This window comes from Sinocyclocheilus grahami, unplaced genomic scaffold, assembly GCF_001515645.1.
Source record: "Sinocyclocheilus grahami isolate Dianchi unplaced genomic scaffold, SAMN03320097.WGS_v1.1 scaffold1484.1, whole genome shotgun sequence".
Classification (NCBI taxonomy): Eukaryota; Metazoa; Chordata; class Actinopteri; order Cypriniformes; family Cyprinidae; genus Sinocyclocheilus; species Sinocyclocheilus grahami.
In genome coordinates, this window is record NW_015506663.1 from 326,169 (window position 1) to 338,857 (window position 12,689).

Here is a 12,689-nt window from a genome sequence, read left to right on the forward strand (position 1 = left end):
GGCTAAGGCTAATGACTAGGGCTCCGTAAGGTAGCTATCTCTAGGAGAGTGATAAACGCTGAAACAATACTCGGCCGAGGGAAGGGATCAGAGTGAGTGTTAAATAGTGAGGGAGTGATATGAAACAGCTGGGTGCAATCAGTGTAAACAGGTGTGTGCAATTCGTGCTGAGTGCAATCAGTGCAATGCATGATGGGAAATGTAGTCCGGGGTGATGTGCAACAGTGTGTAGTGCGAGAGTCAATGAATAGGAAAGTTCGTTGACCGGATTCGTGACAGATGTTTTGCAAAAAATAAATGAATCAATCTGATCCTTGTCTATTAGATTAAAAATGAATTGAATTGTTTTAGAAGACCAAAAATCATGTGGAAATGTGCCTTCACCCAACAAGGTAGTAAATTATTATAAAAACAGGATAAAACTACCAATACATAAAGACAAAAACATCCTTGGATTAGCTTTCTCCTCTCTCCCTATGTGGCATGAGATTTAAACAAATGAGATATATTATACAATAAATACAGGAGGATGCAATGAGATTCATGGGGCTAATAAAGTCTGAAATAATCAGCTCAGTAAAAATTAACCAAAATCCATAAGAAATTAGACAATGACCAATCAGTTTAATTTACCGTGCTGAGTATATGGCATTTTTTGATTGAAAGAGCACAAACTGTCACAGTGTAAATATAATTTACATCTATAGAGGTATTCTTTTATATATATAAATTTATGTAAATCACTGTATAAATGAGGAATACAACAAGATTCAGCTGAGGGAAGCAGTAACATGAGGAATGCTCAGTTCCCAAATTGCTCAGAATAGTACAGGCTAGACATGAAGGTGAGAGATAGTTAGGCAACAGATGAAGAATAGCTTAATATTATTAAGAAATATTCAGTACATTTACAGCTTTAAATCAATGTTCATGGAAGAAAGGATGTTCAGCAGGAGTGGCAAGATCATTCCAGTAGCGAGAAATAGTACAGTGAAAGTTAAGGAAAATGCTTGTCTCTTTATGAAGGCCAGACCTAACGGACACTTTGGGGAATTCTGGAGCTCACAGCATATACTATTTAGCAGATTACAGATCATATAATGGCTGCAGTTACTGTTTGTAATGTTTATGTTAACTATTATCCTAATAAATCTTTAAGAGTCATGCAAGCTGAGATTTATTAACCGTGAGGTCACACATTCCAAATTAAGAAAACACAATATGTGCCACTTTTGCAATGGCGATAATGTCCCAAAGTCAAAAGAGAAGCCTCTTTAAAACAAGTTTACCACCGCACTCACATTCCCATTTCTGTATTGTGGGAAGAGGTATCTGTTTGTTTTGTGCCCATTCCCAGTTTTTTTTTTTTATTCCTCTCTATTGAACTGGTCCCTGACCACCTTGTTGATCGCCCAGCAACAGACACGCCAGTCTGTCCCTAGTCTTTCAGCCAGAGCGGAAACCCAGCGCTGAGCCTCTTCTGCGGGACTCCATGCAGCCTACCTGACTGCCCTACCAATGAAGAGAGCCCACATTCTGGGGCCTGGGGTGTCATGCATAAAGAGATGTGACATCTCAAGCCTTTGTTTTCTCCGCCTGAATGGGTGAAAGAAGTAATGTTGTCTGGATCTAGTCCCCTTGCAAACCAAACATATATTGTGCATGACTGAATGAAAGCAAAAAAAAGGGCAAATGTAATGTATCATTGTTCATTCAATGGCTAATATTATGATGCCATTTATCAGTTGGCCTAAACCAGCTTGCCAGACTTATTTCTGTTGATTACAAACTTGTCTTGCAGGCAAATGATTAAAATGTGTTAGTAGAACACTTACATTATTATGATGTTATGCATCTTGTTTGAATGTTTTATAAGAACACGAGAACAAGAGCACATTGAATGAATCTGTTTCAGAATCTCAGATCACGCACAGCACACAGAAATTACTGTTTTTATTATAATCAAAACAACAGAGAAAATAAACATTGTAGCACAATTAACACTCTGCTTGACTATGTTTTATATCATTTCCCAGTCACTATGTTTAGGGATTTGGAGTTTTTGAGAGCTTCATGTCTCGTCAAAACTTCTTTCTAATGTCTTCATGTCTAACACTACCACTAAACCCATAAACAGATCAAGCGTTAGATAAAAGATATCATAATTATAGGGGTCTAATTTTGGAACCTAACTGTATACAGTAGAAAGCATGAAGCATTCACTGATGTAGAATGAATTGGTCCACAATGCAGAGGGATAGATATCCCGGTCCAGAAGGTGGAAATCACTGCCACCCTTTGCTGTTATGAGATTCATTGCACAGTTGAGTAACCATGTGTGCCACCAACAATTGCCAGACACTCTGATTCTCACTACAGGTCCACAAATGTGTGGCAATGTCTGCGCTCTCCATCCCCAGAGGGTGAATAAACCAGATGGGTTCTAAATGCAAAATTTCATTTTGTATCATTAGTAGGTTAGTTCACCCCTCATTGGCTCACCATCTGCCATCAGCTCAGGCTTTTCATCCCTCCACTATGCTGCAGTTGAGTGTGAAACACAGAAGTTTGATCTTTGATGCCTCTCAAAGACACCACTGGTTTACCGAAACAGCATTGCTGCATGGTTGTTGCTGAAGTGGAACAAGACGACGTGGCCATTGTTATGTCATTCTACTAGAAATAATTGGTAAACAGTTTACATGTTTAATGTTATTCATTAATTAACTTTCCATAGTTACGTCATTTTTTCATCTAATTTTGATTCGTATGAGGGAAACTGAATTCATAATAGCATAATGCTGAACATTTATTAAGTACCAGTGTTCATTGTGACTTGAATAGACTGACATGATTTGCTCCAACCTTTCTGATTAGTATAGGTTGTCTTTATTATTATTATTAAAATAATTTGTATAAATATTGACACAAAAAGTATTTTTTGTGTCAAAAGTGTGAAACAATGTGTATATCTATTTAATCTCATTCTTGTCCAGGGTTGCATTTCCTAAAAGCATTGTAACCAATAACCAGTGGTAACAAAATTGCACAAATTATCTCTACCATCTCCGCAGGCCTACAGTGTTTTTGGGAAATGCAATGAAGGTCGGTGTAAAGCTTCATTGGTATATCTGACTCTAATCTATGGCTCATTGAACTGCAAAGCTGCTGTGAACTGCTGTAAACTTCAGATATAAACGACAATACATCATATGACGTTACATGAAATTAAGTTCAATTTCTGAATTCGTATAATTTATTAATTAATCAATCAATCTGATTTCTGTGCCAGCAGCATTACCAGACAGAACTGCAAAAAGAATGTTTGTTTGCAAGCATGTTTCCTGAACACCAAGGCTGGTTGTCAATTTTTTATATTCACACATTTGGCAGATGCTTTCATTTAAAGTGACTTGTGTTCTAGGGTACACATTTACATTTGATCAGTTAATGCATGCATTCCTTCGGAATCAAACCCATGACCTTGGTGCTGGTAAATAATTCCGATCATTCAAGATCACTCTGAAAGTGATTCCAGTGACATTGTTCTTCTGTGTCATTATCGTTATAGCTGTAGTGTGGACTTCCCTATTCTCATAAAATAAGATTGATTATTAAAATTATATAATTATAGTTAATGTTACAGTTATCGTCCTTTGGGCCTTTACACCTTTCTGCAGAATCAGCATGTAGTCTAATAGACTCAAGTCCCAAGGATCAAACATGCGGACGAAATATATACCCTGAATGCACTGTTAGTCACTTGGATAAAAGCATATGTATGTAAATATTATAGTTGTCTCTGCCAATTTAGCTGAGATTGAAAGAATATTAACACTGAAATAATGTCAGTACTATGTACCATGATAATGTACTTTTTTTTTTTTTTGCAGACTGAAAAATCAGAAGCTCTAGACAGATGTTTCTTGCTACCACCCTTCTGATTTGATGTCATACACTACGAAGCATTAAAGATGTATGACGTGAACATCAGCAGTGCTGGAGATGACAGGTCCTAAAGACGAATGTTGCAGATGGACCTACTTCTGCCTATTTACATTGTCATCCTTAATCAATGATTCTCATCTTGTCTGAATGCTTCTTGATCTGTGAATGTTTAACATCTAATTACAGACTTCTAAATTATGGTTGTATAGGAGCTAACTTCTGTGCAGAGCGTTCCTTTTGGTTTCTCCGCAGGTTTTTTTTTTTTGGGAGACAGTCAGCTAAGAAGATTATAAGACCAGTTTTCAATTTATCTCCCGCCCCCAGACTCTACTTACTGACTGACTTCCTTATCACTGTTTACCAGAATCCAGAGAATGACCGGCATGGTCATCCCAATCTGACACTTTGGAAACTGCTGTTTTTCAGAGAGTAAATTAGTTCAGGCCTTTTTCAACCCAAAACGTGTTTGCTGTTATGCATTGTTCTAGCTTCGTTTTATCCAGTTTTGAACTATGAAAATGTATGAAGAGAAGAAGTTTCAGGTTCGGGATGATTAGGGCAAATATACTGTTTGGTCACACATTTTGCAGTGTAACTGCGCTGAGACATTCACATGCTTATAAATATACTTATTATTGCTAATGTACTTAGATGACACACATACACGCAAACACACACACACACAAAACACTGTTGTACAATTAAAATTTAAACTAGATAAATGACAAAAAAATTATAAATGATTTGCTAAAAATAATTACAGCGTCAGTCATCTGATAAAAACTCTCACACACATGCAAAAAATACAAATAAATAAAAGAATTATATATACATGTTTATATATATATATATATATATATATATATATATATATATATATATATATATATATAAAAAAGATATATATATATATATATATATATATATATATATATATATATATATATATATATATATATATATCAATTATTTATTTTCTTTTGCCAACTTTGCTGAGATTTATTTTACACCGTATTATCATTACTTGTGAAAACCACACATTGTAGTCGAAGTTGTTCTTATCTAGGACATGCAAATTCATTTAATAACAAGAGACTGCTTTAAAATTGCAACCTACTTGTATTTTTGTATTTTGTGGTCTGCAATTCTGCATGAACAGACTTATGAAATAAAGATATACGCATAACACTTCTGAGAAGAGTAACAGAGTAACATAAATAAAATAGATGAATGAATAAATGATTTGCAAAAAGTAATTACAGTGAGTGGGCAGTGTCAGTCATCTGATTAGACACATGATCTCAGTCACGCAAAGACCAATTGAGGGAGAAAAAAAACATATACAAAGCATATAAAAAGCATTGAGAAGAGAGGCTGCCCAGTGTCTGGGATTCAGTGGTAGGGATGTTGTGTTTGGGGAGGGTCGACTTTCAGCTGACATTGAGAGTGACGGTCTGTGCTTCATGTAACATCTCTGGACGCTCATGGTAGACGGAGCTGCTCCTGTCTCTGGCTCTTTCCCCCTGTCCTTCAGCACCACAGAATTGGACAGCACCAGGCAACCAGACCCTCGTTCACCTTACCCCTCAGGATAGCTGTTCGTTTCACTTGACTTTATGGAAACATTTTGCACGGGTTTGGACAAGTAAAATTCCAAGTGTTCGAATTGGAGAGGAACCAACGGATACGCACCGCCACAACCAAACTGGCAGGAAAACTGTTCCAGTGTAAGTAGATCATATTTGACTGATATAAAAGTAATGCGTTTGCCTTCATAGTTGTAATAGGCATGGAAAGGCATCTGCAAAGTTGTTTGAAAGTTATGCATTTATAACGAACTGTTTTAACACACGTCCGTCTGAAATGCTGTGCTTGTGAAACGCGGTGTTTGTGCGCGCAGTTCAGACTAACAGTCTGCATGTTAGTGCATGATAGTAGGACGTATTTTATTTATTTTTCTGTATTATCGATTAGTCTCGCAATCACCAAGCATTCATTTGTCCTGCTAAAAAGACTTTTTGAGCCCGCATTTCAGCGCGAGTTCACTGACGGCGCGCGCACACTTCGCGCGCTGGGATCTTTGCTGATTTTACCTGGATGTAAACCAAATAAGAAATTGACGAGATTATTCGAACTGTCTGACTTAACCAAAGCGAGATCTATTATTTGGATTCGAGAGAAGATGATCTAAACCTAACCCGTTGAATAATTTAAATAAAGTAAGAAATGCAATTACTTTGCCCTTTAGTAAACCATTCCCCAATAAACCGTAGGCACCGTTAACGTTTTAGATAACAGAAATGTACAAAATTGGTTCTTTCGGTAATTTAAAATAAAGAAATGTGGACAGACGCGCTTAGCCTGGGCTTTTTTTTAATGCCGCGCGCCTAACACACGTGCGCCAACTGGTCTGGCAGGAAAACTGTTCCAGTGTAAGTAGATCATATTTGACTGATATAAAAGTAATGCGTTTGCCTTCATAGTTGTAATAGGCATGGAAAGGCATAAGCAAAGTTGTTTGAAAGTTATGCATTTATAACGAACTGTTTTAACACACGTCCGTCTGAAATGCTGTGCTTGTGAAACGCGGTGTTTGTGCGCGCAGTTCAGACTAACAGTCTGCATGTTAGTGCATGCTAGTAGGACGTATTTTATTTATTTTTCTGTATTATCGATTAGTCTGGCAATCACCAAGCATTCATTTGTCCTGCTAAAAAGACTTTTTGAGCCCGCATTTCAGCGCGAGCTCACCGAAGTGTGCGCGCGCCGGGATCTTTGCTGATTTTACCTGGATGTAAACCAAATAAGAAATTGACGAGATTATTCGAACTGTCTGACTTAATCAAAGCGAGATCTATTATTTGGATTCGAGAGAAGATGATCTAAACCTAACCCGTTGAATAATTTAAATAAAGTAAGAAATGCAATTACTTTGCCCTTTAGTAAACCATTCCCCAATAAACCGTAGGCACCGTTAACGTTTTAGATAACAGAAATGTACAAAATTGGTTCTTTCGGTAATTTAAAATAAAGAAATGTGGACAGACGCGCTTAGCCTGGGCTTTTTTTTAATGCCGCGCGCCTAACACACGTGCGCCAACTGGTATTTTATTTTGTAGGATATCTGTATCTCATTTTATATTTAATAATTTTTTATTACAGTATTATTGTGTTGATAAAATGATATCGAATGCATCTGACGAACACCAAGCACACGTGAAACAATGTGTATATCTAAACTCACATTCTCTCCAACATTTCCAGGTCAGTGTCAAGCTTCTTTGGCGTTTTTTGACTCTAGTCGTGGGTTACGCGAACCGCGAAGCTGCTGTCTACGTGGACCGGTGCTGAACTCTCCCGTCCCACTGCCAGGACCAAACCCAGAGACATGGCCACGAACGGCACGAAAGCATCCGATGGACACGTTTTAACAGAGCTGAACGAAGCGCCCACCGCCAATGACAAACCAAAAACTCTGGTGGTGAAAGTTCAGACGAAAAAGGAACTTCCCGACAGAGAAACGTGGCAGGGAAAATTTGACTTTCTTCTGTCTTGTGTTGGCTATGCCATTGGACTTGGCAATGTCTGGAGATTTCCCTATCTATGTGGAAAAAACGGAGGCGGTAAAGAACATTCCTGCTTGTGTTTACCATGTATTTCCCCCCTCTAAACAAAAGGATTCAAATAAATAAAAAATGAAAGTAAAATAAATAAGATTTCGTAATGAACGAAAAACATGTACAAAATATACGCTTTTTGTCCACGATATGCGCGAAGTGCGCAACCATTGGAAGCGCAGAGATCATAAACAGTGGATTTTAAAATTGGATACATGTTTGAATATGTCTCATTATATTACTCTTCTGTCTGTATAGGGGCGTTCTTGATTCCTTACTTTTTGACGCTCATATTTGCTGGGGTCCCGTTGTTTCTTCTGGAAACGGCCCTCGGTCAGTACACGTCCATTGGTGGTCTTGGAGTGTGGAAACTGGCCCCTATGTTCAAAGGTAATCATGAAAGCAACCACAAATAACCCTCAGATTAATTACTCCATGCTCTTTTTTTAGAAGCGTGTAAATTATGGTGTCATTGCATAATAGCTCGCCGCCGATGTAAATTTCAATGGTACTGTGCCCTTGCCAAAAAAATGATGAGTTATTTTAGCGCACATGTCTCCGTAGGTGTTGGCCTGGCAGCAGCAGTCCTGTCGTTCTGGCTTAACATTTACTACATAGTCATAATCGCTTGGGCAATTTACTACCTGTATAACTCATTCACCACAGTAAGTACACATTTTCCACTTTAGGTGTCAAATGTAAAATTGCTCAAATATCAGACTATGACTAGATTCTTGAAGCACTGTCTCAGGGACTGTCCTGTTTGAAATGTCCTGATGGAATAAGATTTTTTGGGTTTGTCTTGGGTGAGACCTTGTATATGGTCTCATTGTAAACGATTCATCAGTTCATTTTACAGTATATTGACCCTTTTCATGAATCCATTTGTATTTTTTATTTATTTATTTTTTTGCTGCACAAGCAGCTCGACTAAGAAACCTTACTTTACAGAAGTAAAACTTATTTTGAACATCATTTCATCTTGACCTTAATAAGGAGCACAAGTGCTTGTGGTAATACAGCAATTTGAACCATTGGGTGTGCGATGATGAATAATCCTAACCCAAAAACTACATACTTTTCAGGCCAATCTTGTGACTCAAAGCAGGAAAGAGAAAGCTTGTTTCACTAATGCTCATTGCTGCTACCATGCCTTTGAACCCAAACAGTGCTAACTAGATTACAGCTGGTTTTCAAAACCAGTGTAAATGAACCACATCTCTCGCTAATCATGGTAATTCTTTTCTCGATAGGGTGGCCTCTATGTGTTCAAACTGTTCGACTACTATTCTGCCAGTGGAATGTGTCTGCTGTTCCTGGTGTTCTTTGAATGCATCTCCATATCCTGGTTCTATGGTAAACATGCAACTTTTTCTAAGAATTCAATGAGTAAATTTCCTTTTTCCAAGCAGACAGTAGGTTGAACTCCAGCCAATGATGAGGCCTACATCTAACCCCCTGCCCCTGCTTCACCCTGTATGATCAAAGGTCAATGTTCAGAGAGAGAAGCAAAAAGTAATCACGGTTGATCACAACCAAGGACTTCCATGTCTAGAGTATATTCACCTACCTCCGAGGGAAAACCAACCTGATTACAGTCTGAATTGTTTTGGTACACATATACATAGGGTCCAAAAAATCTTTCCAGCAATGTTCTAGGGTTAATCTCTATTTCATATGCAAGATATTATTCTTTCTAAAGAAGAACAACAAGAAGAAAAGTGTAACAGTGTAACCAGAGGATATAATTTAAATGATAATTCAAGATTTGGAATCCCAATGTAATTTCAACACCACGGTGTTAATTTGATATTACATGTAATTAATGTATTAAAATATAAAAATACAGTTGTAGGTTAGAATCAAATTGTATCATAAAAAAATAGATATACATCTATATATCTATATAAAAGCAGGGAGCGAGAATATGGGAGCGTGCAACGGGGCAAGATGAACCTTGGATATCAAGGTTACGTAGCCAGACTACACTTTTCAAGACTCTACAGTTTAAAACAGCCCTTCTCCTGTTTAGCTCTCGGGCAAACCCTGAAAAGCACAAGACCAGTATGGATTTGGGTTTACAAAAGCCCCAGGCAGTAATGAATTACCAGCCACAGGGGCAAATTGACATAAAAAAAGACTGTTACAATTTTTTTTCTTTTTTTTTTCTAAGACAAAAATAACTTTGTATGTGTTTTTTAGAATCATTTTAGTACATATTTTCTATGTAAGAGTAAGAAGGACCAAATTCATGTTTATGCTACTGACTGATCTGAAAAACTGTTTTACGTCGCACCATATCACTGCACAGGGTCCGAAAAGTCATTATTGGGGCAGAGGTACCCCGAGAAACCACTGTTAATCCTGCTCACCACATTTGCATGCCACTCCTCAGGAAAAATGGCGAAAGTGACCAAAATTTGCTCTCCTGGATCAAAAACGATTATAGCTGTGAGCAGCCTTCAGCAAATAATCACTTCTGAGCAGAAGCTATAGTCTGTTGTCATGGTTTCTAGGGTCGTTTTGTCAGACATCATTGACAAACCAGCACTCTGTGTCAAAAACTGACAGAGCCGTTGTTCGAATGAAAATATGTCAAGGAGAAATTATACTGTTTTCTTTTAAAATATACAGACTATTTGGGCAATAAATAATTGACATGAAATCATATAAAGGGATATACGTGTGTGTGTGTGTGTGTGTGTGTGTGTGTGTGTGTGTGTGTGTGTGTGTGTGTGCGTGAAACAGAGAGAAGGCTCTAAATAATTGACATGAGATCATATATAGAGAGATATATGTGTGTGTGTGTGTGTGTGTGTGTGTGTGTGTGTGTGTGTGTGTGTGTGTGTGTGTGCGTGAAACAGAGAGAAGTGATTGTTTTATTTCCACTGTTTTATTTTGAAATGCCACTGGTGAAAAGCACAGCTTTAAGTTCACAAGCCACGAAGGTATCTGTAAAAGAGCACTGTTAGTTTGCTTTTGTGGCAGCTACATGTGACAGAGATCTGAATTAATTAGTCGATTTATTCTCTGCAAGACTTCTGATGAAAAAAATGTGCAATCAGTAAGAGTTTTTCGTGAAATTGTATAAATTTACCATTCATCAGATTTCTCTCTGAAACAATGTTGTAAACCTGTACCGTGTAAAAGTACCTGTGAATGTCCGTTTTGAGGTTTTTGTCTTGTTGAAGAACCTTATTATTTGCTGTTTACTGCAATAATGCATCGATCTCAGAAACTATATAAAGCACATATCTTTCTGAAATGTAAAAAAGAATAGTAATAATAACAAATGAATAACAATGATGGACGATTATAAGAGAATAGATAATGTCTAGTCAAATAAAATATTGTTTTGTATATTTCTAACTGTTTGGGGCTAATGTAAAATATTGATATGTAATATATATATATATATATATATATATATATATATTCATGTCTTTAGATGGTGGTATATAAAAGCATGATTGCCATGTATTATCTGATTTAAAAAAAATAAAAAAAATAAAAAAATAAAGTATTATAGATTATAATGTGTGCTGACTCGTGTCAATAATTATTTGGTGCTTGTCCAAATGTGATATTACATTTGGGGATAATAAAGGTGTGCTTAAAACTAAGACTGTACATTTAAAAACAAACATTTGCAGATATTTGTTTTTACAAAAAAAATTCTATATAGAATTTTTAGAAATGTTCTATAGAAATTTACGAGAAAGTATCCTTAAAATCAGCAAATTCCTTTTTTTTAATGTGGTGTAACATTGATAACATTTCGCAGCGATTATGCACAGAAGACAGGAAGCTTACACATAGTGGTTTCCTTTGACTTGTTCTTGAATTAATAGATGCCCTGATGGATTCTGTTCAGAGAGGATAATTAATCTCCTTCAGTGATTAACCCTTTATAAGTCCCAATGGAGCTACATCATTAAACTAGTTCTGATTGTAAAATTGAACAAATAAATAATTTATTTACCAGCTCTGATAATAAAATGCACTTATTAAAAGCACACTCACAGTCATCATTTATGTAAAGTATTCTGCATAAACCTTTTTTTTTTTTTTTTTTACAGCAGTCACAAATATAATTTTTATTGGAAATCTGTTTCTGAATTATTTGATATGTAACATATCTATATGATCAAGCCCAGAGGTTACATTGTAGATTTCCATATTCTAACATTCCCTGTGGCCCGCATATACTACCGCTGTGATATAATAGCTTGTGTTCATAGATCAAATTGGCATGTTAAATCTAGTCTGGTTAGGGGATTGATCAGGGATGAAACATTTGAAGGAGGCTTCATGTCGGAGTCTCTCCCTGGAGTCTTCAGTGCTGAACCAATGACAGATGTGTTGGAGGTAATTTACTTCAGGCAGTGCACAAAAGTATAATTGCAAATCAGTTTCACAAAGAGCCATGCCTAGAAGCCTAATAACTAAGACTCAAAATTCAACAGTGGTTACTTCTTAAAAATCATATTATTATTAGTTCATTCTTCTTATTATTATTATTATTGTTATTATTATAGCGCTAAACCACAAATTGTTATAATATTGCCATAATGTAGGTGTCTGCAATATGTTTGTCACATTTGTTTTACTCAAATCTAAATCACATTTTAGGCAGCAATACTAACAGCTATTGCTGTCAACAGTCCTCAAGGTTGTGTAGATAATGAACTGGGTCTGCCCAAACACACACACACACACACACATACACATACACACACACACACACACACACACACACACACACACACACACTGGATGTATTCTCTTATCAGTGTTTTGCACATGGTAGGCCAGGATATTCACTGTTCACTAAGGCATTTGTTCAGATTATTTCAATTGTATCTTGATGTTACACACGTTTCGTAAAATATAGTTATTTGCAATCTGTAAAACTGACAGCTGCTGAATATCTAATTTGTTCTTTTCTTTGTTACTTTTACTAATGTATAGGCCTGTAGACTGTTTCATAATGGCACTACAGAGGACAAATGAGGGGGAAAGGATAATTTAGTATCAATACTGATTTAGTGTCAATACTGACTGTGGTGTGTCAATGTGGGATGATACACTCATCTTTTTTTTTTTTTTTTTTTTCCTTGTCAA

At 36.6% G+C, this 12,689-nt stretch overlaps 1 protein-coding gene across 1 annotated transcript; it reads left to right on the forward strand.

Moving 5' to 3' along the window:
• Positions 1-5,327: 5,327 nt before the first annotated feature.
• Positions 5,328-8,288, forward strand: LOC107570615 (sodium- and chloride-dependent GABA transporter 1-like). The gene is made up of 4 exons (XM_016256860.1): positions 5,328-5,675; positions 7,213-7,571; positions 7,824-7,955; positions 8,130-8,288. Exons 2-4 carry the CDS (start codon positions 7,337-7,339, stop codon positions 8,252-8,254), a joined length of 492 nt encoding a protein of 163 aa, XP_016112346.1. The 5' UTR covers positions 5,328-5,675; positions 7,213-7,336; the 3' UTR covers positions 8,255-8,288.
• The last annotated feature ends 4,401 nt before the right edge of the window (positions 8,289-12,689 follow it).